The 17,910-nt window shown below is 38.4% G+C and overlaps 1 protein-coding gene across 5 annotated transcripts; it reads left to right on the top strand.

Moving 5' to 3' along the window:
• The first annotated feature begins 10 nt into the window (after positions 1–10).
• Positions 11–16,249, top strand: WBP11 (WW domain binding protein 11). Of its 5 annotated transcripts, none has more exons than XM_042945874.1 (14): positions 11–90; positions 651–685; positions 789–945; positions 1,994–2,113; positions 2,599–2,630; positions 3,469–3,562; positions 6,496–6,692; positions 7,970–8,103; positions 8,315–8,514; positions 9,174–9,365; positions 11,624–11,725; positions 12,139–12,432; positions 13,396–13,578; positions 15,231–16,249. In XM_042945874.1, exons 4-14 carry the CDS (start codon positions 2,050–2,052, stop codon positions 15,662–15,664), a joined length of 1,926 nt encoding a protein of 641 aa, XP_042801808.1. In that variant the 5' UTR covers positions 11–90; positions 651–685; positions 789–945; positions 1,994–2,049; the 3' UTR covers positions 15,665–16,249. The 5 variants fall into 5 exon arrangements, with proteins under 5 accessions (XP_042801808.1, XP_042801807.1, XP_042801804.1 ...); XM_042945870.1 differs by having other exon boundaries at positions 67–152; XM_042945871.1 differs by lacking the exon at positions 651–685 and having other exon boundaries at positions 67–152.
• The last annotated feature ends 1,661 nt before the right edge of the window (positions 16,250–17,910 follow it).

The raw sequence follows: 17,910 nt of genomic DNA, 5'->3' as shown, positions 1-17,910 counted from the left end.
AGTGACGTAAGGATGGCGGAGGGGCGCGAGGTTTCAAGATGGCGGTGGCAGGGTTGCTGACCGGGAGGCAGAGGTGAAGGCCCCTACGAGGTAAAAGAGGCCAAGAATCGTCCCATCCCCGCTTCCTGCAGTCCCAGGAACCCAGCAGAAGTGTGAGTGTGCAGGATTGTTCCACTCCGTTCCATCATCTCTCCCGACCCTTCTCCGGGCCCGCGCGTTTGCCTCGGGGACACCAGGCCCGTCAGCTCCGCTCTTCCTCTCCGCGGTTGGGTCTCCCGGGTCGCGGACCGGGGGATCTTCGAGCCAAGGGCGGTGCGGCTTCCAGCGTTTCAGCAGCTGTTCACCCGAGTCAGTTAGCGCCACCTCCTGCCTGTGCTCGTTGACCGGCTGCTTTAGATTTGACGTCTTCTTGTACCTCGAGTCAGGGTCAACCGTCGCTATGGTTTCGGCAGTTGCTGCTGCTGTTGCTTCCCTTGGTAAACTGGGCTCCGTCCCACTGCTGCCTCTTCGGTTAAATTTAGTTTCCCCACGGTTTTGTGGCCCAGTTTCCCTGTCGTTTCTGCTTTTAAACCAAAAGTAGTTCGTGCAGACTAAGGCTCCATGGTCTTCTGTAGAAATCCTCTTTAATTAGTATCTGTTCTTTGTTACAGTTGCGGGAGAGGAAGGTCAAAACAGGAGCCTGAGGGTAATTGAGAAAACAGCAAAAAGATACAAGTCATCAAAGATTACGGGAGCCTATATTTCTACTAATGTTGCTTGTTCCCACCTCCTTTCTCCCCGACTCCCAGTTTTTTCTGTGAAGGAAATCCTGCGCAGGGTGAATTAGTTGCCGCTGGAAAAGCTTTGAAGCATTTAGCAGAAATCAAGGCATTTGAACACTTGCTGAAAGAGGCATTAACTAGTGAACTTTTCTTGACACAATCTTCATACGAGGAAGAAGGGGAGGTATAATTACTTATATAGGCTACTAAAAATTTTATCTCATGATCTTCCCTTTCCCACCCTTTAAAAGTCTACTTTCAGGGGTGCCTGGGTGGCTCAGTCGGTTAAGAGTCCGACTTCGGCTCAGGTCACCATCTCACGGTTTGAGGGTTCGAACCCCGCGTCGGGCTCTGTGCTGACAGCTCGGAGCCTGGAGCCTGCTTCCGATTCTGTGTCTCCCTCTCTCTGCCCCTCCCCTGCTTGCTCTCTCTCTCTCTCTCTCTCTCTCTCTCAAAAAGAAAGAAATGTGTAAAAAAAAATTTAAAAAGATAAATAAAAGTCTACTTTCAAAAGAAAGTAAATTTGTCAACTTTATTATTGGGAAGGGTAAGCATTAAAAAGTTAAACCTTAATTGGAACAAGAGAAAGAAGTAATATAATAATGTCTCAGATTAGTAAAAATCTTGACTTGCAAAATATTTTCTCTCAAGCACGATCATCCCTTTCAGTTATCGTAAAAAGCACAAATCAGGAATCAAGTGGGTACTAGTAAAAATGTGTGTCTTGACATTCTTGGACACTCCTGCATATAATACTTTTCATTTTTAATATTTGCACCTTTAGTTATGTTTTAAGCTCTTGAGAGTCAAGAATTCTATCTGATTTAGAATGAAATCTGAATTAAATAGCCTTAAATTAATGAGTTTTTACTATCTTAAAGATGTTGGGAATACATGACAAGAAAAACCATGGAGAGAGACAAGAGTGAGCTGTCTGTTTTTTTGAACTCACGTTATTACCACCATTCTCTTTTGATTCCCCTTTCACCCTAAATAGAAACCAAGGGTGTAGGAAAAGATCTAATGGTTTTTCGTAGGCATGATTTGTCCCCATATTGTCAAAGCATATTCTGATTCTTTTCAGTTGACAGAGTCAGTCTGTTGTGATCCATTTTAAAAAGTTAATAATCAAAGGAGTGTTTCTTTTCAAGAGATTGGTAGAAATTTTGTAACATAAAATGGAAGACACGTTGTAAATAGAGGAAAAATAAGCTATTTCTTTGTCTTTGCAGGTTTTTGTTTTTTGTTTTTTGTTTTTATGAACAAGTAAATCATACAAGTTGTCAACATGGGACGGAGATCTACATCATCCACCAAGAGTGGAAAATTTATGAACCCTACAGACCAAGCCCGTAAGTGTCCATTAGTATGGAATGATAAAGAAGAGGAGTGATAAAATTGCAAACATTAGAGAATCTATTATGCCTTAATTATAAAACCAGCTGTGCTAGGAGTCAGTTGTAGGAAGTTATCCAGTGTTCTTGGGAGTACATGATGAAAACTTTAAACATGCAAAAAAAATAGTACCCATTTTTTTTAAGTATATTTATTTATTTTGAGAGAGTGTGTGCATGATCGGGGGAAAGGGCAGAGAGAGTGACATCTTTTTCTTTCAGATTCATAGTTACTTTTTAAGAAGCTTAAAAACTTCTCAAGATATCTTTGGTTGACATAATTAAAGGGTGCTGTTGGCATCTAATGGGTAGAGCCCACAAATGCTCCTAAATATTCTGGAGTGCATAGGACAACCTCCCACAATAAGAATTAATCTGTATTAAGTTGGAGAAAATGTTAGTGTTCAAGATTTGAAAGTTTTATGTTTTCTCTGTCTCTAAAGGAAAAGAAGCCCGGAAGAGAGAATTAAAGAAGGTACGATTTCAGAAGCATCCTATGAGCCGTAGTGGTGTTTGGCACATCTTACTGTTTGGGATTAGTGGATTTCAAAACAATATTTACAATTATTTGTCAGGAAAGATACTTCATACTGCTTCTAACAAACCATAAAATTACTAAGCCAAAATACCATATTTGGAAACAGAACTGAAAAAACTTTGCAGTTAAGCTCATGAAGAGCTATTGTAACATTGTCTGTTTGATTATCTTTCCCAGTGAGTTAAATATCTTTGAAAGGAATTTCTTTTTGCTATTAAGGCATATTGCTCTGTTAAAAGCTACTGAATTAGTGAATGGAAATAAATATGGTTCTAAATAGTTTTGTGGGTTCCTTTTTTTCATTTTGTAGCTGTCGAGTTTGTGGCAAAGTGTTTTCCCAGAATAAAAAAGTATTTACTTTTTAGTATCATGCCTTACCACATTGAGAGAATGCAGATTTTTAATAGCTTTTAATGGGGTTTTCTTAGTTCATTGTTCAGTATCATATCTGCAAAACTTTTCTCTAATATATAGTTTTAGAATTAAGCTTAAAAATACTAAGATTTTTTAAGTAATTGCTAAAGACCTCACAAAATTGAAGGAAATACTTGCCTAAGAAAGCACACATAGTAATGGTCATTTATCTTTTTGTCTAAAGTTGAAATATTTGAGAGCAAAAAATTACATAGCTTTGGTTGTGGTGGTTGAAACGAGATTAGAAACCGAGGAGAAGTTTGGCTTCATTTCAAATAGATTCAGATTCTTGATGCAAATGGAAATAAAAACTCATATGGGTGTCCAGTTTCTTGACATAGTGCTCTTTTGTTTCTCTAAGAACAAAAAACAGCGCATGATGGTACGAGCTGCAGTTTTAAAGATGAAGGATCCCAAACAGATTATCCGAGACATGGAGAAATTGGATGAAATGGGTAAGAATTTATAAAAGGCTAGATTTCATAGCAGGTATAACAGTCTTATACATGGAGGCAGGCAAGCAGGTAATGAGGAGAGCAGCACAGGCATGAGTAAAACAAAAGCATGATGACATTTGACAGTTAGGCTTAGTTTTAGTATCAGGAGGAATAAAATGGAGGGGTAGGGAGCGATTTGCACATGAAGATCTTACCTAGTGTAAGATGAATCCCATTTATTTAGCTGGAACTAATTGTTATTGAAGTAATGAAAGCCTGTTTTGACCAGTTCAAAAATGAAAGCCTGTTTTTTCCAGACAAGACTGAATTCTGGAGGTTTTTGTTTGTTTTGGTTTTTAATTTTGGCAACTACAATGTACATCTAAGTATTACCCCACCATGAATTTATCAGTTTCCCATTTTTCCCAATGAGAAGATCAGACACTTGACCCACTTAGTAAGATGGTAGAAGTCATCAAATACTTAAAATCTAATTTTATAGAATATCGTACTAGGATTTCTCCCTTTTTTCACATTTCTTTGAGTAATTTTACCCAGTTTCTTCATATGCATCTTCAGTGTCACAAGTTTTTTTATAACTGGAATCATACAAATAACTTATTATCTTTCTTTGAATCAAAGTTGCTTGAGAATTGTCTCTGTGATGCTACCACTGGAAATTTTATCCCAACCCACAAAGATCCATTCAGAACATGGGATTTTTTTATTTTTCTGCCTCCTTTACCTTTTTTTAATTTAATTTTTATTTTTTTTAATTTTTTTTTTTTTTTTAATTTACATCCAAGTTAGCATATAGTGAGTTTAGGAATAGAAGCCAGTGATTCATCCCTCTGTATAACACCCAGTGCTCATCCCAACAAGTGTCCTCCTTTATGCCCCTTGCCCATTTAGCCCATCCCCCCACCTACACCCCATCCAGCAACCCTCCATTTGTTCTCAGTATTTAAGAGTCTCTTATGTTTTGTCCCCCTCCCTATTTTTGTATTATTTTTGCTTCCCTTCATCTGTTTTGTATCATAAATTCCACATGTGAGTGAAGTCATAGGATATTTGTCTTTCTCTGATTTCACATAGCATAATACACTCTGCTTCCATCCATGTTATTGCAAATGGCAAGGTTTCATTCTTTTTGATTGCCGAGTAATACTCCATTGTATGTATATACCACATCTTTATCCATTTATTTGTTCATGGACATTTGCTTCTACCTTTTTTTTTTAATTGCATAATGAAATGATTTTTCCAAGTTTTGTTAGCAAAGGTTCCCAGTTTTAGTGGTTTGCCAAAAATCAGATAGTAAGCAAAAGAGGTACAGTGGGTCTCAACAATACATTAAATGAATTTTTAAAATCCAGTTATGTGGGATTATGGTATTAGAAGTTTTGTTAAATAATGTGGCAAATCTTGTGCATTTAGCTGGGGCAAGAGTTCTGGGTCAGATTGCGTGATCCCAGATGTTTCCCAGTTCATGTGTAACTGATCCCACTTGTTGCCTCTGCGTTAAATATTACTATGGACAGTTGCTGTCCCTGAGATGTCAAGACATTACCTATTAACATGACTTCAATGATTTTTGTGGTTTTAAAGGAGATAATAGTCACAATTGAGGTTTATTGAGCTCTTATCTTGCTATTTACCAATTTTTTTCCAGATGTTATTTAACCCTTGCAACAGCTTTTGGGTAGGTGTGTTCCACCTGTTTTATGAGTGAGGAAACTCAGGCACATACTTTACTCAAGGTTGTGCTGTTAGGAAGTGGCAAGCTGGGATTAAAACTCAGGCATTCAACACTTGTATTAATCACACTAAGAATAGTGTGTGATGTAAGACTGTATCTTCCAAATAAATCACCAAGGTTAATAGGATTTAGGGAAGAAGATAATTAAACTTGCTATCTGTAAAAAAAGAAGGGAACACTGTTGATCAGGGCTCTAATTACAATTTATAAAACTTAACACAGTTTATAAAACTCAGTATAAACTAGTTTAGGCAGAAAAAATATGTACATTGACTCCCATAGTTGGTAAATCCCAGAGGGAAGCTCTCATGTATTTGTCTGGTCTACTCTCTTGTTAGCCTCATTCAGTATATTGCTAATGAACTTCTTGGGATGGAAGGTGAAATATGTGTGTGTGGAATTAGTGGGACACAAGGTCTCAGCTTTAGGTTTATTTTATCCCTCCTGTGAGGGATCCACACTTAAAATCTCCACATCCACATTTAAAATCTCAGAGAAGTATCTAGTTTCAGTTTGGATCATGTGCCATTTGATCTCTGAGTCAGTCACTGGCAGGGGGAGTGGAGGGAGGCAGGTATAATTGACCAGGCAAGCCTGGGAGTCTTGTGCTGATAATCCCTCTTGGGGCAGAAGACTTGAAATGAAGCCCTATGTTGAATACATGGAAAGAGAAAGGATTGTATGGTAACTAGACACCAGTCCACTATAAAAATAATTAAGTGGTGAGGTAGACACCACTGGATATTTTATTTGTGATCCCATTAAGTCATCAGACTTTGTTGTAAAGTAGTTGATGTCCCCATTTTCCAAATGAAGAAGTTAAAGATCATAGAATTCAAGTAAAGTGCCCAGGATCTCCGAATTAAAGGACAGAGTCTGGTCTGACTGAAGCCTCACTATATAGCAAGTTGTTAGCGTAAGGGAATGAAAATCGATTTTTATTACAGTGATGATGAAATCAATTAGGTGCTGTTTTTATAAAAGAAAGTAAAATTAATGGCTATCTTAAAAGGGTGGAATTTCAACAAATGTCTGTTGTACTTTATAATAAATTTTAGAAGTATATACCTGGTCTAGGTCCCTTTTAAAAGTTTTAGCATATAGGGAGATTATATTAAATTATATAGTTAGTTGATAACCTAAATGAAACAAGTTTTTGTGTTTAATTTGAATATCTACTCTTTTCTCTCAGAGTTTAACCCAGTGCAGCAACCACAGTTAAATGAGAAGGTGCTGAAAGACAAGCGTAAAAAGCTGCGTGAAACCTTTGAACGTATTCTACGACTCTATGAAAAAGAGAATCCGGATATTTACAAAGAATTGAGAAAGCTAGAAGTAGAATACGAACAGAAGAGGGCTCAACTTAGCCAATATTTTGATGCTGTCAAGGTAATCAAGTTTTAGAGAAACTAAAATGTTTTTAGATTTGCTCTTAAAATTGACAGTGTGAGAATTGGTCATATTCTTCCTCTTGACAATTTTTTTTTTAATGTTTATTTATTCTTGGGAGAGAGAGCACAAGCCAGGGAGGGGCAGAGAGAGAGAGGGAGACAAACAATCCAAAGCAGGCTCCAGGTTCTGAGCTGTCAGCACAGAGCCGGGTGTGGGACTCGAACTCACGAACCATGAGATCATGACCTGAGCTGAAGTCAGGCACTTAACCGACTGAATCGCCCAGGTGCCCCTTGGCAATTTCTTGTCAAACTAAACATACACCTTCTCCATGAGCCAGCAAATCTAATGCTACATATTTACACAAGAGAAATTAATCCATCTGCCAACACAGTAATAGCCAAAAACTGGAAATAGCCCACATGTCCATTAATAGGAGAATGGATAAACAAACTAGTATATTTATAAAATTGAATGTACTCAGCAATAAAGAATGACCTACTGATACTCAAAACCACATGGGATAAAAAAATTTTTCCATGGATATGTGTCAAAACATGTTGAACTTCTTTCATAGTTATTCCATTTGTATGACATTCTAGAATAGGCAAAACCAATCTGTGGATGAAAAAATTTATAACAGTGGTTGCTATGGGATATTGTTAGGGATCGACAGGAATATGAACTATATGCATTTGTCAAAACAGAATTTATACATTTCACTGTGAATTTTGTTTCAAAAATGTAAAAAAAAAAAAGTGATATAGTTGTTATAAAGTAGGTAGTATCAGTCCCACTTTACAGATAAGGAAACTAAAGTAACTTTGCTTAGTCACACAGCTAGTGTGTGGCAGAAATTCAACGAAGGCAGACTAACTTTAGAAACCCAAGCTCTTCCACGGGTTATATGCTATTTCTAAGTTAATTGGTAAGTGCTATTTATCATCCAGAACATTTAAAAGGGTGGCTTTGGTGCTACATACTTTTAATAGTTGGATTTCCATAAACAGCTATTTCAAACCATAACCCAAAAGGATAAGTTGATGATAGGAGGGAGAAGAGCAGCAGAGCTTGTCTCTTTTAGAGGTGATAAGGATTTTTTTTTCCATTCATTGACAGGTTTTGGAAATATTGACAAATATTGGTATTGATATTTTTTCCTGATACTTATGTTAAATGGAAAGTCAATCCAGTTTATGAAGCAGCAGGTGGTGAATTTTTAGTGTTGAGTTTGTGGCTTGCTCTTACCATACCATTGAAAAATTTTGTTTCAGAATGCTCAGCATGTGGAAGTGGAGAGTATTCCCTTGCCAGATATGCCGCATGCTCCTTCCAACATTCTGATCCAGGACATTCCACTTCCTGGTGCCCAGCCACCCTCCATCCTTAAAAAGACCTCAGCCTATGGGTAAGGAAGCGGTAGCATAATCAGATAGCATTTATTAAAAGTACCTTTTGACTATCCAGTGCCAAAATTATTGTAGTGGAAATGAAAGACAATGTGAATGTAAGTGGTGCCCCGCCTGATTAAATATGAAGAAATCCCTTAAAAATGTTTGAAAAGAGGAAATAAATATCTTCTCATTATTAACGTGGTAACTGTAAAATTTTCTTCATAGACCTCCAACGCGGGCAGTTTCTATACTTCCTCTTCTCGGTCATGGTGTTCCACGTTTGCCCCCTGGCAGAAAACCTCCTGGTCCTCCCCCTGGCCCACCACCTCCTCAAGTCTTGCAAATGTATGGCCGTAAAGTGGGCTTTGCTCTAGATCTTCCCCCTCGTAGGCGGGATGAAGACATGTTATATAGTCCGGAACTTGGTAAGGAATGACTGTTTCTTTTGCTTTTAACAACCTTTCTACCGTCATTTTTTAAGCTGGCCCTGTTTAATATCTTGTTTACCATCCTCAGAACTTGGAAAATGAATGGGGATTACATGTACATACTAACAGATGGATAAGTCATAGAATTTACTTAAGTAAAAGCATCGTACATAAGGAAGTATAGAAATGTTTATTGTGTTTTAAAATAGGCTCTATTAAGAGATGTCACCTTCTTACTAACAATCCCTTAAGATTCAGATACTTGTTTCCTTTTCAGTTTTATTGCCATCAGACTAGAACATAGTTTTATATGTTCTCTATATAAACAAATATCTTGTATATGTGTGTGCATCCAAGTTTCCACATATAGAATTTGTTTTCAAATTTAAACCTTTTAAAAAATACCTTACGTTATCAAAAAGATTTTAAAACTGTTACCATATGGAAATATTGTTAGACGGTATGAACAGCTCATATCATATACAGAATCTTTCTGGTTCATATACAGAACCAGAATCTGTAGGTTCATATACAGAACCTACAGAAACAGGTAGGTCATTCTGAGTTAAATAATAGTTTTCTGTGCTCTGAGACCCCGTGTGTATGTGGAGGATCCAATAGTAATACTTGTTTCCTGCTCCCTCCTACTTTGTCAGCTCAACGGGGTCATGACGACGATGTTTCCAGCACCAGTGAAGATGATGGGTATCCTGAGGACATGGATCAAGATAAGCATGATGACAGTACTGATGACAGCGACACTGACAGATCAGATGGAGAAAGTGAAGGGGACGAATTTGTGCACCGTGATGATAATGAAAGAGACAACAATGAAGAAAAAAAGTCAGGTATGTGCTGATGAAAGGTCCATGGTATTGATCAATAAATACACAAGGCAAAGGTCTTGATTTATTAATACATCTGTAAAAATAATTGTGAATATCTTGAAAGGAAGGATCATAGCTCCATTCATCTTTATATCTCAATCTTAAAAGTTCTTGACACATACTAAGTACTCGGTGGATGTTTGTGATGGAAAAATAAATTAAGCAGTGTATGTAATAAAGAAGCCTATGTAATAAAGTCCACTTGGGGAGAAAAATAACTATTTCAACAGCATGAGGATGTACTTTTATGGGGATGTGTAGGAAAAAAGGAGAATAAGCACACAACCATACTGAGAAAGCCATATTCACATTGTTGGTTTGTTTGTTTGTTAATAAGTCTGTTTAAATAACTTAAATTTTCTGTGTTCATTGTGTCTTCACATGAACCAGACCACAATTATAATTCAGGTACACTTGCAAGTGAGTCATGATGTAATGGAAACATCCAAAATGTAGGTTATGTGTCCATTTGATTATTACAAAATCGGACTGAGTTACATGTACTTTTAAAAAGTAGTTATGATATTCATCAAGAAAATGTTAAGCATCATGATAGAAACTGAGCAGTGCAAAATGTATAATAATCTCTCACACCTCTGTAGTCTTGCAGTTTCTTTTAAAATTGTTTTTGTAACCTACAATACCATATTTATGGTTAGTATTATGGTTAGTAATACTACTGATGTATTTATAATGATGACAGATCTTTCCTCTGATATTTCTTAAAAATCATGGTTGCAAACCAAAAAACTTGGTTAAAGGGGTGTATAGAGCTGGTAACGAAAAGTTATGGAGGACTTACATAGGAGCTAGCACTCAAAAACAGCAAGTCCTTAGAGCCACAGCAGCTCCATTTTTCTCTGGCATTGTGTGATCCTTTGCCTCATTTTTCCCTTTTCCTGCCACCTTTTGTTACTCATACATACTCATCAGTGTACATGTGCTGAAAGTGGCTATCCTAACTATGATTTGACATTCACCTAATATTTGTTCATTTTGTACTGTATGCAAGGAATTTTCCTAGACAAAGAATACAAAGTGAACACAACTAAAGCCCTGCCCACATGGAACTTTGTAAATGTTTACCAACAAAGATTGCTTCCAATGTTGTACCCTTTGGCAACATGTTTAATAGCGTCTAGTAGATAGCTTGATTTATCAGGTTAAAAAGGTCCCTTCTAGTCCTACTTTGCTAAGAGTTTTTGTAATAAATATTTTTAAGCATCTGTTGGGATGTTGTTATGGTTTTTAAGTTGTTTCATGTAATGAACTATATTCATGGCTTTTCTAATGTTAAACCTCACCTTGCGTTTCTGGAGCCAACCCTACATGTTTATGATGTATTTTTCTTTTAAAACACTGTTAGATTCTGTTTGGTTATACAGGTGGGTGTAACAGCACCGGGGTTAGGAGCTCTGACCCTGTGTGCAATCAGAACATCCGTGCATAACTTCTGGTTCCCCCAAAACTTAATAGCCTAGTGCTGACCAGAAGTTTTACTGATAACACAAACCATTGATGAACACACATTTTGTCTGTTGCGTGTATTATATACTACAGTCGTGCAATAAAGTAGGCTAGAGGAAAGAAAATAGTGTGAATAATTCATAAGGAAAGTACAGTTACAGTACTGTACTGTATCACAAAAAAAATCCATGCATAAGTGGACCCACTCAATTCAAACCCATGTTGTTCGAGGGTCAACTGTATTTTATAGTAGGTTAGTTTTGGTATCAGGGTTGTGCTGGCTTCATGAGTTCTGGATTGCATTCTATCTTTTCCTGTGCCCTTTTACAGGAAATTTCTGTAACTCCCACATTTGCCTGAAGTTCCTTGTAAAAATTATTTGGGCCAGGTTAAAAAAAGATTTTTAACTACCACTTCAATTCTATAAATTCTGGTCTTATCTCTGGCCAATTTTTGTAATTTATATTTTTAGAGAGAACTGTCTCTTATCAGGGTTTTCAGTTTTACAGGCATAAAGATATTGATGGTATTCTTCAAGTTTTTAAAATTGATGGATTTGAAATCACAATTGCATATGTTTACCACCAGTGGGCACTTCTTCTATTACCTTTTATATGGCTCTTTCAGCACTTAACTTCTGCCAAATAGTGGGCAGCCATCATATCTGGTGCTTTATAGCATTATATAGTAAGCATTTACTGAATTTTGTTGTTCCTGATCTACCCCATTCTCTCCCTCCCCTGGCCCCTAAGGTCTGAGTGTAAGATTTGCAGATATGCCTGGAAAATCAAGGAAGAAAAAGAAGAACATGAAGGAGCTGACTCCTCTTCAAGCCATGATGCTTCGAATGGCAGGTAAAACTGGGAAAGAGGCGTGAAATCACCTTTTGGATATTGCCTCCTGCTAGTTCCTTTACATATGGTTTCCCATTTAGTGTCTCAGCAACCCTAAAGTAAATAATAAATCCTGTTTTAGGTTTGGAGACATTAAGGTAAGCTGTCCAGAGTTGCCCAGCTAGTAAGTTGTTACACTGGCATTTAGATCCAGGTCGGTCTTGTCCAAAAGCCTGGGCTTATTTCCCTCTGCTCCACTAACATAGATGAGTGGAATACTGTTTGATTCTTCCACATCTAAGTATTTTACTGAAGAAGACTATTGAGATAATTGTAAGAAAACACTGAATTGAGCATGTGTCTTCAGGCATCACTTTTTTGCAGACTGTAAAAAATGAATCAGTCCCATTTACCTGGTTTAAAATTTCCTTTAGGTCAGGAAATCCCAGAGGAGGGACGAGAAGTAGAAGAATTTTCAGAGGATGATGATGAAGATGATTCTGATGATTCTGAAGCGGAAAAGCAATCACAGAAACAGCATAAAGAGGAATCTCTTTCTGATGGCACATCTGCTGCCTCTTCACAGCAGCAAGCTCCCCCACAGTCTGTTCCTCCTTCTCAGATACAAGCACCTCCCATGCCAGGACCACCTCCTCTTGGACCACCCCCTGCTCCACCTTTACGGCCACCTGGACCACCTACTGGCCTTCCTCCTGGACCACCTCCAGGTAAATTAGCACTTCGGTATTGTGAAAAATAATTACATCTCTCTGTGATTAGAATGATGAAGTCATTTCAAAAATATACATCATTAGTGCTGATGTTTTCTCCTGATACCCTAAGAGAGAAAGGATAAGTACGATTTATTCCTACAGCACTGTTTGCAATGTATAGTACTTACGACAGCCGTCTTTTTCTCCAAAGGTCTTCTTTTTTCAGGGTTCTTTACTTCTGACGTTCGCAGGCAGAAACTGAATACGAAACTGGGGGTTTCTTTAGTACTGCTTTTTAATATGACAGGTTGGCCGAATTCTAAATTGATAGCTAGTGAGACTAGGGCACAGTAAATACTATCAAGTATCCTTCTTTGGTTGGGAATTGTTGGATGTCAGTCTTCAGAGATAAAAGTGATCAGTATTAATGTAGTTTGGCATACCAGTATAAGAAGTTTATTTAAAATGCGAACTTCTTGGCCATTTATGATTTTATAGTTGTTCATCCTGCAGTTGGCCAGTTAAGTTTTTTCACTTGAGTTTATCCTTTTCCAATTGGTGGTGCAAAAGCAAATTACCTATCTTACGCCCTTTTCAGTGGTCCTTGTCAATATCTTACTGTGTTTCAGGGGAATTCTTAAAGCACCCTGCTCTGTATTCCATTTTCAGCTTTATTTTGGACATTTAAGAATTCTTCTCATCTTTGTACAATGTCTAGCCCAGCAGAGCTGTGACTGAGTATGGTTTTTTTCAGTGCTGGGATATAAAGAGAAATGATCCATAACAAAATTACTACCCTATCTGGTGCTCAGATATTTGTTGAATGAATTCAGTTTCCATAATGTTTTGGTCAGTTTTTGAAGTTACCTGATTTCAAGTTAAAATGATAAGTCAGACCACATCGGAGTTACCTTTATACCACAGTTACCTACTTCATGTTATTTGTCTTATGCTAATTTGCCGTTTTTCTCTTTACAGGAGCTCCTCCATTCCTGAGACCACCTGGAATGCCAGGGCTCCGAGGGCCTTTACCCCGACTTTTACCTCCAGGCCCACCCCCAGGCCGGCCCCCTGGTCCTCCCCCAGGTCCACCTCCAGGTCTGCCTCCTGGCCCTCCTCCTCGGGGACCCCCACCAAGGCTACCTCCCCCTGCGCCTCCAGGTAAAGCTTTTGATTTATACTACAAAAATTTGACTACCACATACTTCATCCTGCTCTAAGGCATATTGTCACATTTCGATATCCTGAAGTCAAGAGGTATTCTAAAATGTTTTTTTGTTTTTTGTTTTTTAATTTTTTTTTTTTAACATTTATTTATTTTTGGGACAGAGAGAGACAGAGCATGAACTGGGGAGGGGCAGAGAGAGAGGGAGACACAGAATCGGAAGCAGGCTCCAGGCTCTGAGCCATCAGCCCAGAGCCTGACGCGGGGCTCAAACTCACGGACCGTGAGATCATGACCTGAGCCGAAGTAGGGTGCTTAACCGACTGAGCCACCCAGGCGCCCCTCTAAAATGTTTTTAAATCGCTTTTGGCGTAGGTTGAAGTTGAGTTTTTCCAAAGGGTATTTGCATTGGATTCTGTCTGTCGTATGAAGGATTTTTCCCAGCCAAAGACCACCTTGGATTAAATTCTCCATTTGAGTAAGGTGTTTTGCACAGACAGGGACAGGCAACGCTTCTAATTCTGAAGTCATTCCATTTATTTACATGAGTATGAATTTAAAGTTTAAAATTATAAGGCAGATTCCCCCTCTTCTCTTAACCGGTATCAGTGTGAAATATGCAGATTTCCTTGCACTCTTAGTTTGTGTGGTATGTGTATTTCTAGTTTATTACATTGACTCCCGGTTTAGTGTGAAAGCCGCCTTTTAAGCTCCCCGGATTCTCAGTGGTATCCGGAATAATTATGAGTCTGTATAAGTAATAGCATCTTAGGTTCTGTGAAACTTGGTACTTTGTATTCAATCTTAAAAGTGGTGTTTGAAGAAAAATAATCTGGAGGTTCTGGGTAAATGACAATGGTATGTCTGAACCATCAAAAGGACACGAATTCTTTTCCAGTGGTGGTTACATACTGTGATTAGTTACGTTCTCTCATTCCAAGGTTAGAATTACATTTCCTGCCCATTGGGCTACTTTTTTCAGGGGAGGAATGGTGTGAAAATCAGTAAATAACGCATGAGAATGAAACCCCCAACCTTGGCCTTGATAGTATCTGCATTACACAGCTAGTATAGTGTCTTGGGCTGTCAGATTTGAAATTTGACAAAGGTGACATCCTACTTGAAACCAGTTGGTGTTGTCAACTTTATAGATTAAAATAGTACATTACTCTGAGAGGAAGAAAACATAAGTACAGGGACACAGACTGAAAGTGAATACAATTTCCTGGGGCGCCTGGGTGGCTCAGTCGGTTAAGCGGCTGACTTCGGCTCAGGTCACGATCTCGCGGTCCGTGAGTTCGAGCCCCGCGTCGGGCTCTGGGCTGATGGCTCAGAGCCTGGAGCCTGTTTCAGATTCTGTGTCTCCCTCTCTCTCTGACCCTCCCCCGTTCATGCTCTGTCTCTCTCTGTCTCAAAAATAAATAAACGTTAAAAAAAAAAAAAAAAAAGAAAGTGAATACAATTTCATGATAAAATATTCCTTCCTATCAAAAAGTATTCCTGAGTTTCAAATAGCAAGCAGCATGATTTTAGCTTATTTTTTCTAAATTGCCCATTTTTAAAAAACTGTCAACCTGTGTTTTTAACATCTTTAATGGTTAAAATGGCCTCACGTAGTATTCATCAGCCCGTTTTCGCCTTCGTTTAGGTATCCCTCCACCCCGTCCTGGCATGATGCGCCCACCTTTGGTGCCTCCACTTGGACCTGCCCCACCTGGGCTTTTCCCACCAGCTCCCTTGCCGAACCCGGGGGTTCTAAGTGCTCCACCCAACTTGATTCAGCGACCCAAGGCGGATGATACAAGCGCAGCCACCATTGAGAAGAAAGCCACCGCAACCATCAGTGCCAAGCCACAGATCACCAATCCCAAGGCAGAGATTACTCGATTCGTGCCCACTGCGTTGAGGGTACGTCGGGAGAATAAAGGGGCCGCTGCTGCTCCCCAAAGAAAGTCAGAGGATGATTCTGCTGTGCCTCTTGCCAAAGCAGCCCCCAAATCTGGTCCATCTGTCCCGGTCTCAGTGCAAACTAAGGATGATGTTTATGAAGCTTTCATGAAAGAAATGGAAGGGCTACTGTGACAGCTTTTAATGCCAGAACAGGTTTCTGTTCACATGAGTGGTTCGTGGGGAAAGAGGCTCTTACTAAACTTAGTGAAAGAGCTGCTTTCACTGTCAGGGTATTTTTAAATTTCAGTTCAAGGAATATCCTAAAATTTAGCCTTGTTCAGAATTTTTTGCATATAAGACAGAGTTATTTCATTCAGAATAGATTGGTTATTGAAGCCGTGCTGCTAACATCCATTCCCTTCATACCACCATTTTCATCCCGTTTGTTCCCCTTCTCCAGTTCTTTGGAAACGTGATCGGGGGATCTTTGTTACTTATTTGTTATGATTCTCTTCTTGTGTGCTGTGGGCACTGGAGTAGAGATTTCAGAAAAACAGTTTATTTTACCCCATCTTGGCCTTTTGTGTTTGAGTTATTTTAATATTTTCTTGTAAATATTTTGTAATATTTTAGTGAAATGGATCGCAATGTCATTTCCTAATACAAAGCAAGATATGTGGGAAGAAATTGTACAATTCTTTGATTAAAACTATTTCCCACTGACCTAAACTTTGAGTGTTTCATGGAATAAATAAATAAATGTTCTACACCAAGACATCCTCTGTGTTACTGGTAATATATAAATATGATATCTGTGTTATGGGCAGAAAAGAAACCAGTATTTAAAACTTGGGTTTTAAGGAACTACCGTAGCTGGTACACAATGAAACTCTGATTGAAGATATGGTTAAAACTACATTTTAAATTTTAAGGGATCAAGAAAAGAGGATTACTTTCTTTCAGAATTATCTTATTGGCTTTGGAGAAATTGAGAGGTTATTAATTGTGTGGAAGATGAGTCTTCTCAAAGATGATTTGCTTTCCCAGAGCTTTGTGAGCTGACACTAATTGATGATAAAAAGCTTTGAAACCATTTCTAAATCATTAGATAGCCAGATATGGTTACTTCTTTTACTTTATTGCATTGTCAGTTATATAAGCTTTTATTAGTAAAAGCACATAAGGGTTGCCGGGTGGCTCAGTCAGTTAAGCGTATGGCCGACTCAAGTCATGATCTCACAGTTGGTGAGTTTGAGTCCCACATCAGGCTCTGCGCCTCCAGCTTGGAGCCCGGAGCCCGTTTCAGATTGTGTCCCTCTCTCTCTGCCCCTCCCCTGCTTGCACTGTCTCCCTCTCAAAAATAATACTAAAAAAGGCACATGAAATGAGGGACGCCCAGGTATCTGACTTTGGCTCAGGTCATGCATGATCTTGGGGTTCATGAGTTCGAGCCCCACATCGGGCTCTCTACTGTCCATGCAGAGCCCGCTTCAGATCCTCCGTCTCCCTCTCCCTTGCTCATGTGTGTGCATACTCTCTCAAAACTTACTAAGCATTAAAAAAAGTAAAAGCACATAAAATGAATAAGAATGCTTAATTTTATTAATTTGCATCAATACCATTTTCTAACTAATTCATCTAGCCAGTAATCCTGGGAAATGATGTTCGTAGATACTGTCCCCATTTTACAAATGAGAATATTGAAGCCAAAAGGTTTGTGTGACTTACCCAGTGGCCCAAAGTGTGAATATTCTGTGAACAAAGACACATGTATAAGCCCAAGGAGACCATGTATACACTGAGTTTAGGCTAAGTGTACCTATTCTTTCCACTAGATCTTAAAAACCTGTCATGTGAGTCATCAAAAATTGGTGATATCCTAAAAAGATAGTACAATAACACAATAAGGCTGTTATTCTCTTGAGGGTGATTTCTTTGATGGATTTTTACATTTCTGTTCTGAGATCTGTGTATGTGACTTTTTCTTGGAAGTTACTCTTTGGGTTAAAGCAAATCCTGTCAAAGCAGTCTATGGATCATTTGGAGGTTTTTGTTTTTGGTATAATCAGTGCAGGCCAGTAAGTGAATTGAATCTTTTATCATTTAGATACAAGATTGAAACACAGTTACATCATCATCAAGTCAATATTATAATCTAAGTGTAAACAATCGTTCTTCGGTATTTGGTCTGCAAATTTTTAATGTTCTTGCTTAAAATTTGTATTTTTGTCCAAGAGATTTGTGTTTTCACATTTATTAAGGGAGCTGTTGACAGTTTATCTTAAAGTCATTTCCTAATATCACTAGTTTAATTGTATGTGCAACTAGTCAGTTGCACAATCTGACACATTTTATATGTTAGCCATATCTGCAGGAAAAGGGAATCAGCAGTTCAAAACTTGGGTCGGTTCTGAGTCGACACTTAACCATCAGGATCA

This window comes from Panthera leo, chromosome B4 (assembly GCF_018350215.1).
Source record: "Panthera leo isolate Ple1 chromosome B4, P.leo_Ple1_pat1.1, whole genome shotgun sequence".
NCBI lineage: Eukaryota > Metazoa > Chordata > Mammalia > Carnivora > Felidae > Panthera > Panthera leo.
Note: the sequence above shows the minus strand (reverse complement) of the source record. Positions and strands in the feature narration are given on the sequence as shown.